General features: G+C 41.0%; 1 protein-coding gene across 3 annotated transcripts in view; it reads right to left on the reverse strand.

The window, feature by feature from the left end:
• Positions 1 to 18,465, reverse strand: part of macrod1 (mono-ADP ribosylhydrolase 1) — a 113,181-nt gene that overhangs the window by 11,882 nt on the left and 82,834 nt on the right. For all 3 annotated transcript variants that reach the window (XM_044041168.1, XM_044041167.1, XM_044041166.1), the window contains 2 exons: positions 4,028 to 4,149; positions 2,313 to 2,343 (listed from right to left, as the gene is read on the reverse strand). In XM_044041168.1, the coding sequence (XP_043897103.1) occupies positions 2,313 to 2,343; positions 4,028 to 4,149 (153 nt within the window). The remainder of the gene's footprint in view (positions 1 to 2,312; positions 2,344 to 4,027; positions 4,150 to 18,465) is intronic.

The following is an 18,465-nucleotide window of genomic DNA, read 5'->3' on the forward strand; positions in this document are numbered from 1 at the left end:
CTATGGGGCACAGACTTGCCCTGAGTGATGTACTCTGAAAATGCAGAATCAAAAGAAGCATTTGCAGTGTGATATTGTGTCTAAGTGGCCAAATATGGTTTTCGATAACATGTTTATTATTATTATTATTACTATCAAAATGATGTTCAGTTCAATCATACACTAATCCCAAAAGGAAACATGTTTTGAATGAGTAATGTTAACCTTGTCTTATTTCAATTATTATGCAACAATATCCAAAACTGGCAGTTACGGCACTTTGTGCGTGTGTTTTATGTTCAGGGAGGAAAGATCATTTTCTTTCACCAAAGATCCTGCCGTTTGTAATCTGCTATGACATATGCAAAACTGGCTCACATTTGTTAAAGGTTCTGGAATACTACTGATCATTTGAACGGCCACAGGACGACCTACAACCGACTCCATCGTCCAAACATAAAAGTTGTATGGAAATGTGAACTGACTCCTCTGTGTCATGAGTAATCAGTATTCTTTCTGTTTTCATTTCTTTCAGCTCAGTTGTTTCTTGCTGAAACTGGGGACACACGACACAACTTTCATAGTTGTTACCGATTTTGGAGTTACCGACCTGGAGTACACATTACGCCGACCGGTAACAGCAGATTTTATAAACAGCAGTGTCTAAAAAGACTGGGGATCACACATACAACGCCTGCGCCTGATGAGGGATCAGAGACCACATGATCACGAGAGCGACAGTTTAAAGGGTAAACAAACATCGACATCCATTGATGTGCTGATGTTCCCGCTACTTCCTGTCATTTTCGTCTTCTGTCACCATTTCCTGTGTCCTGAGTTGGCTTCAAAAATTCAAACATGTCTGATTGAGTGCGACGGGGGTCGGGTCGGGTATGTTACCCTTACACACCAGCCATGCCGACTGTCGCCAACTACAGTTGACCGGTGCAGACTCGGCCCAACTGTGAATCGTGGGTAAATTCGGGCAAACCTTCTTGTCGTGCGTCCCTAGCTTTAATAACTATCCTGTCATTTCAGATCCTGCCCCTCGTCCTTGTCAGTCAATCATCAAACTTCCTTCACCTGTTGTTCCCCACCTAACTCCCCTCATTATTCCCTCAGCTTTTACACACAATCCATTTTCATCAGTCCCTTGCCTGATTGTTTAGCTTCCTGCTTCCACTGCAGCTCTCAGTTTGATTATCTGAGAACGCTACGTGGTTGTCAGAATTAGGACCCCTGCTTGATTATCCGGACTGAGGGTTCAAAACCTTCTAACAGTGGGTCATTGTTAGATACAAAAAAATCATTTCAGGTTGTTTAATACTGTACAGAAATCCTGGTTAATAATGAAAATACTCTCGCTGACTGCTCCTCTATCAGTCATCAATCAAATGTGACACATGGTAGATGGTTGTGAGTGAACCAGCAATTTTTATGATGAATGGTCTGGTCCTTTTCTGGACTGGTTTCTACTGAAAGTAATCAAGGCAGCAGTTATCTACGCAAAGTTACTCAATTCCTTGAAAAGCCGTTTGATTGTCAGACCTTCAACTCTAACTTCTGTCAATCCACTCGACGGGAGCATTATTCAAAAACATTTTGGCAAGACTGCTACCTTATTTTCACTTCCATCACATCCGAGTACAGCGCTACCTACAAACCCCAGAGAATGTGTTCCTTTCTATTTGTCAAAATGAGCAGGGATGATAAACAAGAAGTGGTTGATGTTTTTTTAAACATCTTTTACTGAGAAGTTGTCTGAAACAATTCTTATAGAAAAATCCCCCTTTTTATTTTTTTCAACAAACTCTAGTTGCAGAGTTGCTTGTATACGGGAGAATTAGAACCTTGTGTTACACTCTGAACTTCCTCAATAGAGAGGAGGACATGGATAAACGCACTCAATCAGAACTCTGGCCTTTTCCTCCTTCTAGCAACGGGGGAGAGTGAGTCAACAACCAGCCCACCCTGGGGAGTGTTTAAACACCATCCTTAACTCTTTGTCCTGCCAGTGTGAAGGGGATTACCATCAATCTGACACTGTCTCTGGTCTAATCTATCTTAATCTGCCAGTCTTAATCTAAGGCCTTAATCGAGAACCACCTCTGGGCTGCAGGAGATAATGTGACAGGAGGCACTGGGTGTCTCAGCACTCTGGTTGAACACAGCGACCGAAACAAGCCCTTGATGGAAAACACAGCATCTGTTGTTGTAAAATAAAAATGGATTTCTCTGGAACTCAACAAAAATGGTTGGACTTAAAAGCCCTGAGCAATTTGAATAAAAAAAAGATTATAATCACACACACACACACACACACACTCACTGACCATAGATTCCAGTGGAGATGCAGGGGAAAGCCTGCAGAGAAAAGATGGCACACAAAGTGGTTAGAGTCTGTTGCTGATCATATAACAGCCTGGTTATATACACACACACATATACATGCGGAAAAATAACACTCTGCTGGATCTTGATGGTCTCCTCCTAACTAGTAGCCACTTTCTTCTCCTCCTGAATTACATTATTATATTAGAGCAGCAATAAACAGGGATTATTGTGGTCATTTAAATGGAGCGCAGGGTGGTAATCACAGAGCAAATCACTTTTATGTATACTGTACATATTTAGTAACAAAAAAACATCAATCTATAATCTCTACCATGACTTTATCCTTCAGGCTTAAGCAGTAAGTTAAGACATGTCTCATGTTGGAAGATAAGGAGTCTATTATCACTTAACATTTAAGTATATACACGCCTTATTACCTGTGAGCGGCCTTATATTTAAAACCTAGTCAGGAAATGTTAGGCATGTTTGCGATAGACAAACTGGATTAACAATTTCTATGATAAAAATGGCAGTAAGGACAACTTTAGGTCGATGAAATCCATATTAAGCAGGTTGATGCCATAATCTTGGTTCTAAGTTGAGCCAGGCAGCCAGGAAACTTCAAAAGAGGTAAAATCTGGCAGATTCTCAACCTGCTGTCAAACAAAGAAGTGCGAGCAGATGTCAGGAAGCTCCCTGAGCCTCCAGAACTAGTCATTTAACCAGGCTGTGGAGCTGGCAAGCATGAGTCAGAGCAGACATGACTCACATGTTCCCCGAGATGAAAGGTAAGGTAGAAATTGATGGAAGTGAACCAGTTACAGTAAAGAAACTTACCACACCGGGTAAAACAGAAAAGCTGTGGCTGATCAGCAGATTTAAAGACATTTTTTGTCATACTTCTAGGGTTGGGTTGCGGTTCGTGTCGGTACTACCGAGTATAGATTCACATTTAATGAATCGCTGCCAAATTTCGGTACTTGAAATATCTGGGAGAGCACGCGAGAATGTGAGAGCTACGTGTCGGTATCGGTACTGAATACCAGATACAGATACCAGTGCGGCATCGGTTCAATTATGAACGGTCCCCAACCCTACATACAGCTGCTCGTGCAGAGACCTGATTTCAAACAATAACATCTTTTTTCAAATTCATCTATATTGATAATGCCAAAGTGTTGTGAGTCTTGTGACGTTACAATTGCAAGAGAACACAACTACAACATTTAGCAATAAAGAAGTGTAAATTGTAAATCTAACTAACTACAGTCAAAAATACATGAAGTTTGCAATTAGTAAAAAGCTTGAGAACAGAAGCTGTTCTTCCATCATTGGGTCTTTTTTTTTTTTTACACCGTACCTGTGACATTATGTTCTTGTCTTTCTTTGACTTTAACACTTCATTTTGTTGCGAAACCTCCTGCCTGGTGTGTTTCATAAAGCCTTTCTTCATGTTTCCACACTCCAACTTGCAGCTCCTTTTTTCTTGTCCCCCATCTATCTCAATTTGAATTGGGTTTCCTTTGATAAATCCTCACGTCTTTACCTCACATTTCTATTTTAACTACATTACTTTAATGCCTTTGCACATTTGAACCTTTTTTTTTTAACCTTAATCACATTGATCTCTCAGGTTTTTGTTTTCATTATTCTTTAGGTTTATCGCTTCCTATTCATGTCGGCTTCCACCATCCCTCCATCCGTCTGTTCTCACCACAGATCGTGCAGATTTTTCCGTGGCTGTTTTCAGGCTGTTGTCGTAGCAGGACCTCAGAGCTTTCCGCTGCTCCTCTCCAACTCCTCCCTGAGCAATTGGCCCCACAGTGTGGATCACATCTGCAAGCAGGATGAGATGATGAAGCAATTTTAAAGTGAGAAAGAAGAGTAAAATATGCTCATTATGCACATGTACATGTTCAATTTTGTCCCACTTTTAACAAATCACTTAAAAAACGGTATTAATTAATGTAGCCTCACAAATGAAATAATTGTAGTGTGTTAAATTGAAGGTATTGTTATACTATACATACGTAGTAACAATGCCGGTGGAGTCATTTATATTCAGACCTTAATTTGGTATTTTAATAAAAACCAGTTCAGCAGCAGACTTCAGCTCTACACATGCTGAGCCTGGACTTGGACATGTCATCCCATTCTTCCAGCCAGATCATCTCCAGCTCTGTCACAATGAATGAGAAGTGTCTGAACTGCCATTTTCAGGTCTCTCCACCGATGTATTATGGGGTTTAGGTCTAAGCTTTGGCTAAGCCACTTAAGTACAGTCTGAGAATTGTCAAGAATCCACTCAAGAATCATCTTCTTGGCTGTACGTTTCTCGTTACTGCTGAAACCTGAACCGTTACCCATGTCAGATGGGTCTGAACTCTAGAGAGGGTTTTATTCAAACATCTCCTCAATCTTGCGCGTCTCTGTCAATCAGTCAGTCAATGTGTAACTGTATAGCACCTTTCATTGACATCAACTGTACAACATCCCCACATACACACACATACACACACACTTCAATACATACCACAAACACATTCATTTCACACACAACAGGCCAAGGCCACGCTCAATCATTAAGAATGGAAAACCACAACAAACAAAACAACGGAGGAAGACATTGAGAAGCACTCCCACAGCATTATGCTGCAACTGTCATGCCTCACTATAAAGAGAGGCCAGGTTTAGTCAGGTGATCGATCGCTTAGAAAATATCTGTCAGAACAATTACAGTCATTGGAGGTACTGGTTTTTTTTCCCTGATGTTTTTCCTCTCAGCCCTTTTCATCAAGGCCAGACCGTTCAGTTCACACCAAAGCATCTTTTCCCTAATGTCCTACAAGTCCTTGAAATGTTGTGTGCAAACTCCAAGGGAAAAGACACTCATAAGCCTTTTACTTATAGTGGCTTAAAGACTGATGAAGTACTGGAGTAGACCTGGCTGTCATTTCTCTCTGTTAGAATAATGTTTGGCACTTCTTGCCTGGTCACTCAGTTTGGGTGAAAACTTGGGAAGCAATCCTGTTGGTTCAAAGGTATTATTGAGGTAGTCAAGACCGCCAAAACCCAGACCAAGACAATACCGAGACCAAGACAAGACGCAGACCAAGACAGACCAAGTCGAGACAAGGCCGAGACCGGAAAAACACTAGAGTTGACGTTACTCCATAACTTGCATGAATGGAACAACAGCAGCATACTGGGGTTCAGCTACAGTTTACAATCAATACATATCAAAAGTATTATTTCTACTACAGGCAGAACAATACAGAGACAGAGTTTATGTCACGTGAGCTCACTCACTGTAAATGTTTTCACAGACTGGCTGAGATAAACTATGACGGCTGTTGCGGCACTATGAGAGGATTGAGACTCTGTTGAGGACTGACATGACTGGTACTGACAAAACAGCTAACACCTCCAACCCCATCTTTCACCTCCGACAACTGTCTAAAGAATGGGAAATATGTAACGTTATGTAATATTGTAGATGAAAGTGTAACATCAAATTGAAGATACACAATTACAAACTTGAAATTGCATCAGGTCCCATTGTAGTAGCCAAATTACACTAGAATAAGGACAAGTGCATAGAAGATTCTGACATCTTGTCTGCAGTGATTACACATGCCACTGTTCATGTTTTTCTTCATTTAATACACTATTTTAACAATTTTACTGAAAATTATTCTGCAAAAATGGGCAAAAACACTTACTCACATACCTTTTCTGGCCCCTTTATGAAAATTCCAGACAGACATTTTGAGGCTTAGGTGTTAAAAGGATAAATTGATAATAATAATATAATAAACTTATATAATATCTGTAGGACTTTTCACATCAAGGCTACAAATAACTTTACACAGAGGAGACAATAAAGCAGGCAAATAAATCCCGAAAATAAAGTAAGTAAAAGTAAGTAAAAAGTGCTAAGGCTTTAGTAAAAGGGTTTTCAAAGATTACTTGAATTTGCCTCAAAGATCAAGCAGGGAGTTCCAGAGCCGAGGGCTTTGACCACAAAATCTTTATAAACTGATCCACAACACAGTTAAATGTGCGTCAGGTGAACTTACTTACTTGTTAGTTTGGTCATATGTCTGAGATCTTGTCATTATCATTCTAAACCATTATTATTGTGCTTGTTAATAACCATAAAATAAAATGAAAAACTACACGTGTGTGATCACCTAACAATTTAGTTTAACGTTAATGCACCGCTGACACTCTTTTACATGCTACATGCAAATAATTTAAAATATATAAATGGGCAGTAAACCTTCAAATGTCACGGATGTATTGTCTTTAATTATAAAAGCCAACTGTCTAGAAAAAGTAGATTTGAGTGAGCTGGATTGCTTGGAGCTACGAGCCAATTAGCCTGATGACCTCCTTCATGGCTGCTGGAGGATGTAACATGACACCAAAGAAGCTTTCTCTACGTTAATCAAATAGAAAAAGCCTCACCTAGAGTGTGTCTGGCACAATCCAAAGTGAAAAAAAGTTTTCTTTGTTTCTCTCAGCAGGTTCACAGCAAAAAATGTCTTCTACAGTCTCTATTTGCTTTGAACGTTATTACACTGTTTTCCCTCAAACACTTAACGCATTCATGGCGTGTTTCTCTGTCAAGTTAATGACAGCTTGTTTTTTTTTTGGAAACACTACTTTACTGTGATTGTATAAATAGTGAAAGGACTGTTTTTAGGGAAGTGAAGGCATGAAAAGAGAGGAAGACAGAACGCCTAAGAAACAGAAGCTGAGCGAGGATGAGAGCGCTACAGTGGAGTTTAAGCAACCTCTACAAGCCAACACCAGCACACATTCTGATGAGTCTCAGCATGTTGCTCACAGTGTGAATCCCACTGCTGAGATAAGACCTAGTTGGACTGCTGACTCTATACACACACAGAAAAATTCAAGCAATGCATTAAATCTCGTGTTGAGACTTTTCCCGAACAGCATTCCACGGTGTGATAATCTCAGATCTTTCCTTAACAGATCAATCTTGACACTTCAGTTTTAAATCAAGTGTCGCAGCTGGACCGATCTGCACCACTGATAGCTTTGACATCACACGACCTAACCGAAGCTTGCTTTCCAAACCTTCATTTAGTAACACCTTTTTTTATGCAACTAACACATTCTGCAGGTATATATGCAAAAACCGTAAAAACCTTTTCCGTTTCCTTCATAGTTTTACCAATCATGTTTGAGTGGGCGTTCGTTGCTCACAGATAAACAATATCCGTGGAGAAAAAGAGGTGGACCACATTGACAGAAATGTAATGGCTTTTGAATTTATCTGCAGTCAAAAAACAGAGATGAGCCAAGCACTCACGATAGTCACCATCGATCATCTCTCCAATGACATTATTATTGTCATTCTTATAATAATAATAATGGATTTTACACAATGTAGAAAGATAGGCGTTGCGTGTAAAACATCAAGTATAAATAGATTAAGGTATAGGTTTGAATTGCAGTGCTTGACATTTTAGGGCATTCTAAATTCCCAACCCCAGTCGTTTAGCCGACATATGTTTGCATGTTGGCAAAGTGCTCTAATTAATGCTGAATGAACTATTAGCTGTTCTTGCTTGCACTGAACCAGACGCATACACTATCACTAGATTACTTAAAGCTGTGAGCTGCCGATTGCACAGTAGAAAGCTCCTAAATCCAAACAGCAGAGGACTGGAGTACATTCAGCAGAAAGATTTAATGCTTCAAAACCTGCTATCCCATTTTCACCACCAGAAATTCATAACAAAAGCCTGAAATGTGCTCTCGCAACCACGTCCTGAGATTTCTCCAAAGGCTTGTTGTAAGAAATTGTTATAGCTGTAGCCATTGACAAAGGAAATTGTGCAAACTAACCACAATCAATGGAGGATATTTGGTTAGTGATGCAGGATTTGCTCATTACAGCCAGCCAGTGGACCAGAGCTGCTGCTGCTGCTGCCAGAAAACTATTCCACATTGTTTTTTTTCTTTACAACAAAGTATTTCAGATACAAGCCTGAAACAGAGTTAACGACTGTGGAAAAGGAAACTTAGTTTAGGCTGTATTACAGGTTTAATTGAAACAACAACTTTTCACTAAAGTAACATTGAATCTGGTCAGAATGAATAGTTCTTTTTAAATAATGAAAAATAGTCATTAAATAAAAGATTCTCCCCTTCACACATGTGAAAAAAAATACAACTGAGGAAAATGGATGGATGGATGGATGGATGGAGTAAACAATTATCGAGTAAACAGTTTCTCCGCTGTCAGGATTTTAAGGCATGTTCAAAATATGGCTCGATGACGCACGGGAGCCATAGTTAGCATAACTCCTCCTCAAAAGCTGTAACGAGATAAAAATAATCGTCAGTGTGCGTTTACCCTATTACTCGTGAATAATTGCAACTGCTCCTATATTTCTGCCTTTGGTTTGCTCAGAAGTGGATTTGTCTTACCTCCATGCAAGAACCCACACAAAAGCTCTTTATTTCCAGTTGTTGTGAGGCTACAGGTACGGCTGATAGAGAGGAAGAGGGCAAAGTGTCACGTCTGTCCTTGTTAACTTCCTGTTCCGGTACTTTTACCTTAACATTCTGAACAAATGCTGTACAAACACCAATAATGTGTGTGTAGCAGGGCAGGGCAGAACTCTCACACACACTTTAGATGCGGAGAAAGTAGGTGAACGTCACTCCTCCACATGTCTGTCGAACAGGAAGTGTATGTGGGTGTGTGTGCGTGCGTGTGGTTACCGATATACACACTCCAGACTCTTTGGCCGCCACTGAGGACACTAATCGGTGAACTTTTAAGTAGTGTAGTGTGGGTATTTTAAAACAGTAAACTTCAACAGATGATGTTTCAGTGATCCTGCTAAGACCAGAAGTGTGGGGTTCAAATTCTATACCACAGAGTGCTGCAGCAGTTCTGCTAAAAGTGGAACTTGGAGAAACTTTGTCTGAATAAAGATGTGACAACACATCAATGAGATGTTTGCTGATGAAGGAGAGTGCAGTCCCTGAGAAATCACTTAGTCTGAGAGCATAAACCCCCACTGAAAGAATAATAAGTGCTCCAATCAAAGCTGATTAGGCATTGACATGCCTATTAGACACCAATATTCTCCTATTGTATGGGTTATCAAAGGTCATGTCTTTCATATGGTATGGAATGAGAGGTGGAACATTTTTAATGATGCTTTGTTCAGCTGACCTTAAGTCTGATTCATTTACAGTCACATGTATTATTCACAGTCATTTCTGGAAATTTTCTTCATCAAACCGATCTTAGTTCTTCTCTTTAAAGAACCGCTTGCGCAAAATTAATTTGGACACCAGCAATTTGTAATATAATTAGATAATATTGTTGGCTGCAAATCAAAAAATATCTAAATACAACATCATATCAATAATTTTCATCATTTCTAACCACTTTATCCTCTAAAGGGTTGTGGAGGAAGCTGAGCGGGATACACCCTGGACAGGTCACCAGTCCATCACAGAGCCAACACACAAACAACCTTTCACTCTCGCTGGAGTAACTGGAGACGCACACACGCGAGAGAACATGCAAACTCCACACAAAAATGCCCTGAAAGACTGAAACATAAAGGTGATAAGGTACAGATATTCATAACCACATCAGTGTACCTTAAAATACGTTAAAACACAACACTGCATTCTGTGCTGGAGCTGCAGCGACACAATTATGGAAAACACAGACATATTGTGTCACATCAGAAAGAATACAGTGGTAGAGAAATGCTAACTTAAGAGCTTCAGTAGAACCACCATTGTGATTCATCACTTGGTGAGCAGCGAACTCAGCAGAGACATTTATTAAAATTAGCTCTTTTTTTGCACACACACCAATTAGTGATAGTGAATTTGACCTTTGCATTTAACCCATCCTTATTACACACCAGCAGTGAACACACACACACGCACACACACACAAACCAGACACAGGTGCAGCAGTGGGGGATTGGGTACCCGTTGCTCAAAGAACCCCAGCCATTATTGACCAGTTCCAGGATTTGTATACAGCCAAGGAGTTACAAGCCCAATTCCTTTCCTCTTGGCCACGGGTAACATAATGAAATACATGACAAGTTATTGTCACTATTTTTTTTAACGGAGCAGATAAAACAGTCATGGACATCAGAGTTTAATTATGCCATGGTCAGACGTGCAGTCAACCATAAAGGAACCAAAAACAGAGAACATTGCAGTCATGACAATAACCTTTGGTGTATTTTTGTGTGATTGTTTACATCTCCTTGTGTGCATTTACCTCACAACTACACCAATAGTCAAGAAACTAAGGGTGAGTATTTGTTCTGTGTGTGTGTATGTGTAGCGCAGCATGTCTTGTGCTGGGTTCGGTTCAACAGTGGGTCACTTGGTGGTCATTCATCTGCATGTCATCTGCTAAATGTCACTGCTACATAAACACACACACAAACACACAAACGCTTGTTTTTATCCCTTAGTGAGGACACATCACTGACATAATGCATTCCCTGGCCCCTTACCCTAAACTTAACCATCAATTGCCTAACCTTAACCCTTTCTTTAATTTTAACCTAAAACCAATTCTAACCCTAACCCTAAAACCAGGTTTTACCATGACAAAACCCTTTTAAGTTGTGGGGCCCAGACAAAATGTTCCCACAGAGATCGCATTTTTTGGACCTCACAAATCTATAAATACAAATACGAACACACACACACACACACACACACATGTATATAATGTATTTCTGCTAAAATTGAACTGTAATCTATATGGTGATTTTTCCTCCTTGCTAACCCACTTATGTGTTTTTCTGACCTCTTTGTTTACCAGAGCCATTTCACCCTTTTCCACATTCCACCATATTTTTCTCCATCTCCTCTTTCCTATTTCTCCATCTATTCCTTCCACTCACCCAATGTTTATCTCTCTCTCTCTCTGTCCTTTGTCACCACTCTCCTCTCTTCCTCCATCACATTACCTCATCCAGTCATCCCACCTTTCCTCTCACCCCATTACATCTCCTCCATCTCTCCGTCACCACCTCTCCATCCCTTCTTTCATTTACTCATCCCTCCCTCTCTTTCTTTAGCCTTCTACCTTATTTATCCCCATCACTTCTACTTTGTCCCTCTCATCCCACTATAATCTTACCCCTGCATCCTCGCCCTCCCTCCCGCCATTCCCCCATTAGACATTTCTCTCCCCCTCTCCTCTCCCTCCCTCTCTGTCACCTGAGGTAGACAGTTCTGTCAGGAGTCGGCCTTATTTACCGCGTCTCTTTGCTCCTGTTTACATTATCGATCGGCAGGGTTGCTTTAGTTCCACCATACATCAACACCCCCCCACCCCTTCCTCCCCACCACAATGTTACGGCTGCTGGCTCATATTACTCTGAAACACAGAGGGTGTGGGGGCTCGACGGGGAGATGGAAAGCTAGTGGAGCATGTTGGGATGTATGAGGAATTTATGTGTGAAGGAGGTTGTTGTGGATGTGTTATAGTGCATGTGTGTGAGCAGTAGTGTTAACGGGATAAAGCAGACAAGTGACTTGTGAAAGTGTGTGTGACTGAAAGTGTGTGTGTGTGTGTGTGTGCAGCACTGAAAACATACACACACATGTACACGTGGACAAGACCACTCGCTGAAGTTCAAACCGAGCACCAGAAAAAAGTGACCGTAAACATGGCATGTTGTTGGCGCCTGACAAGCGGATCTGTGTTTTTCAGAAATCTACTGGGATTTTCATGCACAACATCTCGGGGTTTACAGAAAATGGTCTGAAGTTGAGAAAATATCCAGGTATGACCAGACTTGATCAAGACAATAGAGGATGACAGTAACTCTACTTGTTACAATTAAGGTATGCAGAAGCTCATCTCTGAACATACAAGACGTCAAACCTTGAAGGATGCGAGCAACAGCAGCAGAAAACCACACCATGCAACTCCTGCCACTTTAGGCCCAGGTCGTACTTTCTACATGTTTGTGTCTGCAGATGTCTGCTTTAGATCCAGGTCCACTGCGGGGCCAACATACAGAGATGGAGCAACCATTCACTCTCACACTCACACCTACTGTCAATTAATTCAAAGTGTCCAATTAACCTCTGCATGTTTTGACCAAGTCTCGAATCTGAACTTTCTTGCTGTGAGGCAACAGTGTCAGCCGGTACACTGCTGTGTGGTCCATGTAATGTAAATATCTTCTTCTGCCAATTTGGAGGAGCAGAGGAGGAGCAGACCTACAGTTAGAGGCTGCATGGACCGTATCCAGGTAACTACACTTTCCAGTCCAGTTAATGATGTGCTCTTGTTTTTTGGTCAAATGAGACAAAGAAGAAGACAGTAACCATGGATGCTTGCTTGAGATTATGTGAGGAGGTCTGCCAGTACTTGAAGAATACAAGGACATACGCATGAGGTCAAACGCCTGGAGAGAAATTGCCACTACTGGAATGGAATGTGAGATTGAATAATATGTGTGGAATGCTACACTGGTGTGGACCCTCATGTTAGTATGAATGGAACTGTGGCCATGTACACACATGGCATGGCATCATGTGTTCCTAATAAAGTAGCCTGTGAGTATATGAAAGTTTGGTGATGAAGTGGATATTACATAGTATACACAAAGTACACTATATAAAATACATAGATTAGATTTATGGCGTTTTTTTAAATTACACAGTTCCATCACGACTTGGCTTGGCGAGGTTCCAAGCAAGCTGAGCTGTGATGTTGACAGACTGCTGGCCACTGATTGGTCAGAGAGTGTCGTCACTGGTCGAGTCATGAGTGCGATGTCTGACGCAAGAATCAAACTGAACAATGCCGAACTGTAGATCCATTGAATAGACTTAAAAAAACATTTAGCAAGGAAATTTCTAAAATCTCAATATTTTAGAAATGTGTATTTAACGGCCGCACTGCCGAAAGCTGGCGATCGCGAGTGGCAAGCTGCATCATAACCCATTCAGCCGCGTTTCAGTACAGTGACTGTGTCAGATGAAGTCTGTGCTCTAGTCATGCAGGAAGTACTGAGCTAATCTTTTTAATTAACTGATTCTAATGATTCAGTATACTGATTATAAATGCTTTACAAGTCACTAGTTTGTGTGTTTGTGTCGCATATAAAACAATGTCACAGGAGTTTTATGCAGCCGTGATATGATGACTCCACCCATGTTGAGGTGGTACTATAGTAATGGAAAACAAGTAGATACCAAACTGAGTAGAGTCGAGCCATGCCGAGCCGAGCTGTGTATAGTGGAGAAGTGCCATTATTGAACATATGTCAGATGTGGCTTTGTGCATAGGACCAGTGTCGGGTTAGAACTAAAAAAAAACCTTCATCACACACTTGAGAATTGCTCTCTAAAATATGTCCCTTAATGCAGTCCTTATTTCCTGGAGGGAAAAAGGCCACATTGCGCTTGCTCCATTATTCTCTGTCCTTGGCAACATATTAAGCCTCTTAAATTCATCTTTACTAACACATCTATCACAGGTCTCCACCAGGGTTTTCTTTTACCTGCAGGATTCAGTCTCAGGACAATTCTTAGGATCTACGTTTTTCTTCTGTAAATAGTTAAAGGTCTCCACAAACTCACTTCGATTTTTGGATATATCGATGTGCATCTTTTGGCACTCCATGGCCAAGCTGAAAGAGAACTTGGATTGTAACAAGAGGGTTGTCCTTCCGAGTCCCTGCCAGGGCAAAGGCTGAGGTATCTCTGAGCAAGGTACCCAATCCCCATTGCTAATGGGGATTGGGTACCTTCATTTTTAATTGGGCACTATAAATTGACACCAGCCACGGGGGTCAACTATACCATTGGTGCATTCTTCAAATTGCCGGAACAAATTGAGGATGCAACCTTGTCTCAATCTAGCCCTAAAGATCGCCATGGATGCTAAGCCTTTTGTGCATTTTTTCAAAGATAAGACACTGAATGTACAGGCATTCAACAAATGAAATGTAGAAAATGATGGACCTCTATCAACTTCAAAATTGGTAGGTTTATCTCTGAAAATCTTGGAAATGGCAGTATCAACAACAATGACATTATGGTTCTGGAGAACTCATCCCTTAACTGATTTACTACAAACTGTTGACACTGCACTTTCCAGTATGCTAAGCATATGATCCACCAAGTGTGAAGTAGATGTGAAAAACTGATGGACTCCACCAATGTAACAGCATTTATGTCATCAAATCAAATAAAAAACAAAAAAGTATGGCCTTTTCCCAAGGAGTTTTTCAGTTCATGTTTGTTGATTAATGAGGGAGAAACTCAACAGACCAGTTTGTTCATGCTGATTGTGCACAAGCGTTTTTTTTCCCCAACAAGCAATTTTCCACCTAACAGCAGTTACCATTGTGGTAGTTGCATACGGTGCAAAAATATGCATGTAATGGCCATATTTTATCATCCTGCTAGAGGTTAATATTTGCAAATCGTCATTACATTAACATGTGCTCATGTTGAACGTGGAACACGTTAGTTTTTATGTTGTGCAGAAAAGATGTTTCAAACTGCCTGCAGACGAACATTAGAGTGCAATATGAATTAATGGCTGCCATTAGCCTGTGACTGCATTTTAGTGAGGCTTTGTATCTTTGCTTCTGTGGAGCTGAAAAGGTTGAACTTTCAAATAGAGGAAGGAACCGTTTTCGGTGGTTACACAGATGTGAGGCCTTTTGAATATTACCCTGAAGACTGTTTTCATCACAAGCCTCATCAAACCACAATACGATTTTCTATGCAATGATCGACTGTGGCCTAATGTAATGTACATGATCCTCTTGTCTTGTTTACAGATTTGTTCGAGGCAACAGCTCCTGCCAGATTCTGAAGACTAAATGTTATTTAGTTTTTATGTAAAGCACATTGAGTTGCCCTTGTGTATAAAATGTGCTATTCAAATAAAGCTGCCATTTTCTAGATGGGGTCCAATAAAGTGATTGAGAAATAATTATACTGTATGGTCATTATAGCGTTGCTATACAAAAACAACATCTAATGGTTGGTTGAATGAATGAATGGAAAAAAAGTATTGGACAGGGTGAACAAGGCTTCCCATTTCCCATGTTTTTTTCCCAAAGAAAAACACTGTAGTGCTTGTAAGATGAAGTCCTTATAAGTCCTTTCATCAAAATGTACAAAACACACACCACTGCAATTTCACTCATAATCATAACACAGAGGCTGTGACAGATGGCCCTCAGATCTATGGGTGCTTCAATCAATCCGCCACTGACCGTTATTTGTTCTGGGTAGTTTCATTGGTAGGCACTATATGGGCCAAATCAGAAGAGCCACTCAACTCAGCAATGACAAAAGACAGTGAATGAGTTGTGCTCTAAAATTTGGAAAGGTCACATACAGAAATATGACAGCAATAAGACTGCCTTTTCAAAATTACATAGCATCAAAGCCGAGTGGGCAGGGCCATTCAGCAGCTCAATACACACTCAGCTGCTGGTAACAATGACAGCAACCTTAGTACAAGGACAGCAAGAAGCCAAAATAAATATCAGCCAAAATGTTGAAATTCATAAGCCTTGATCACCAGCTACTGTCTGGTGGGAAGGACAAAATCATGACTCTGAAAAAGGACATGTGCCTGTTGCATTCATACCACATGTTGTTGACCCATATCTGCATCCTTATGAAGTACAACCTCTCAAGGACCACGTTTGAGTCTGAGTACCACACATCACAGTCCTTGATCTGAAGTGAGAAAAGTTGAGTGACACATTCTTCTTCACATTCCTCTGTGTTTTACATTTCAATTCACAATTGATAAGACTGATATTTTTACCACTACACTTCACAACTGCATACATAATGTGGGTTTGGCATAAATGATTCGGTACTGGGACAAACTGGGCAGCAAAAACCAGTAGAAAGCAAGGCTACTGTGTAATAGTTGTAATTGTTTCCTGTAAACCTTTTATCACATGTGACAATGAACATTTAAATTAAATAATTTATTTATGTATTTATAAATTAATGTCTGGATGACTGAACAAGACAACAGAATAAAACCACAACTCTTGAAAATGAGTCAAGCTTCAGCATGACTTATAATAAGGATGAGAATTTGAAACATGAACCTTAATTCCTCTTGGAGATCAATTAAATGTTTATGATATGATAAAAAATGTGTGTACTTTTATTTGTAACTGCTTTAGGAGTTTTTCCAGGCATAAACACTGAGTGAGATTGTCAGGACCAGTGGTCCTCATGAGGCAGAACCTCATTAGGACCAGGAACTGGTTAGGTTTAGTGTTAAGCACTAACTGGTTACGGTTAAGGTCAGGAGAAACATTTTTGTTAGGCTATGGAAGTCAATGCAGTTTCCTAAGACGAACAGCCGTGAAAAACCTGTGTTCATGAGTAGGCGTCACGCTGGCTTGTGCCTTAAGAGAACTTGACGGAGTGCCATCCGGTGACACCCACCCAGTATTTTTTCTTTTTGTCTGCATTTCCAGCTTTTTTTTCCTGCTCATTGTCATAACCACAATCTTTTTTTCGCTTGGTTCAACCATTCCTGCCTTTCTTCCCTTCTCAGTCTCTCACCATTTTTACCTGGGAGGCTACGAGTCGCTGCTCCCGCTTTCCATATTTAACAGTTCTCCATTCGTCCGTCAGTTCTCTCTCCTCCCCTTTCTCCATCTCTTCTCAAACTTCCATCTGTCCCTCTCTTTTCTTTAACTGCCTTTAAAGCAGAAGGCAGGAAAAAGGCTAGCTGGTCCTTTGTAAGCCTCAGTTTGTGCTCAACCAAGCGAACACAGCTCTTAAATCCAGACTCGGGCTTTGGCACAAAAGGAATGCTCGGGTCTTGTAAAGGCCCCTATGGCTCTCCCTATCTCTTTCCACCTTTCTCTGAGAAAGACAGAAGGGCAGTTACTCTAAAGAGGAGGACAACAGACGACAGAGAAGGGGCCGCTTAAAAGAGAGGACATAATTCTCCTTATTCGAGAACAGCAAAGACATTCTTTACTCCCTCTCACTCCAGCTCTCCAACTCTTTTTTCCCTGAGCCAAGCAACACTGGTGCTTTTTTTTCTTTCTTCATCCCTATTTTCTCCTTCAAGGCAAATGAATTAACTGAATGAATTAACACCAAGGCTGGTGCTGCTATGATCATCATCATCACGTTCCTCCTCATCAACAGCAGCAGCTTTGATGAAGCTTTTTAACACCTAGTGGGATCACACTGCTGACGCCGAGGCAGGAAGATGCAAATATGTCGACAACCTTGTCAAATTTTTTTTTTTTTTTAGCAAGGTCTGAAAGCTACAGTCTTTAGCCCAGAGCCTGGTCGATTCTCTTGGCACCACGAGAGAAACCTCGCTGCTGATGATAGGAACAGAGGGGGAACGAGGGGTAGTGGAAGGGCAGTCAAGAAACAAATAAAGAAAGGAGGAAACCAAACGTGGAAGTGAGGAATGAGAAAAACAAGACAGGGGGTTAGGGGGTGGAGAGGCGCACAAGTGGATAAAGGTGAACAGGAGGGAAACAAGCAGGTAAAGCTGGTGATCGCAACAGGAAGAAACACCACATTTTCAGAAGAGAGAAACAGACAAGAGAGAGTGTCAGGGTGACAGGCGAAGCAGAGAGATGGGGGCTCTTGGAGGAGAGAAAAGGGGGGAGTCCAGGGGAGTATAGTCAGGATTTTAATTAGCGGTAATTGGCCACTGAGGGAACTGAAACTGGGAGATGTGAGGCAGTGCGGGAAGAGAGGGGGGCACAGCAGCCACATTTTGACACTTTGAGTGATATCTCTGTTGCTTTGTACCGCTTTATTTTCTTCAGCACAGCACTTCTTTTCAGCTTCTTGTATTCCCTCCCTCTTTTTGAACCTCTGATTGTGTTATTCCAACACTGCCTAAATGCAGAATGACTGCAAACTAACTATGAGGTATTTGGCAAAAGAGACGACAAACACCAAGGTTCCACCATAGTTTTATCAACCTGCTGACAAACAGGGCCGTGACTAACTGATCAGTGCCGTGGAGAATTCAAAGAGTATCCCTCTGCTCGAGGAGCAAAGGTTAATGCTTATATTGCTCTTCCTTAACCCTCTGCGGTTTTTGTGCTACCTCTGCCATGGCAT

Source organism: Solea senegalensis, linkage group LG12 (genome assembly GCF_019176455.1).
Source record: "Solea senegalensis isolate Sse05_10M linkage group LG12, IFAPA_SoseM_1, whole genome shotgun sequence".
NCBI lineage: Eukaryota > Metazoa > Chordata > Actinopteri > Pleuronectiformes > Soleidae > Solea > Solea senegalensis.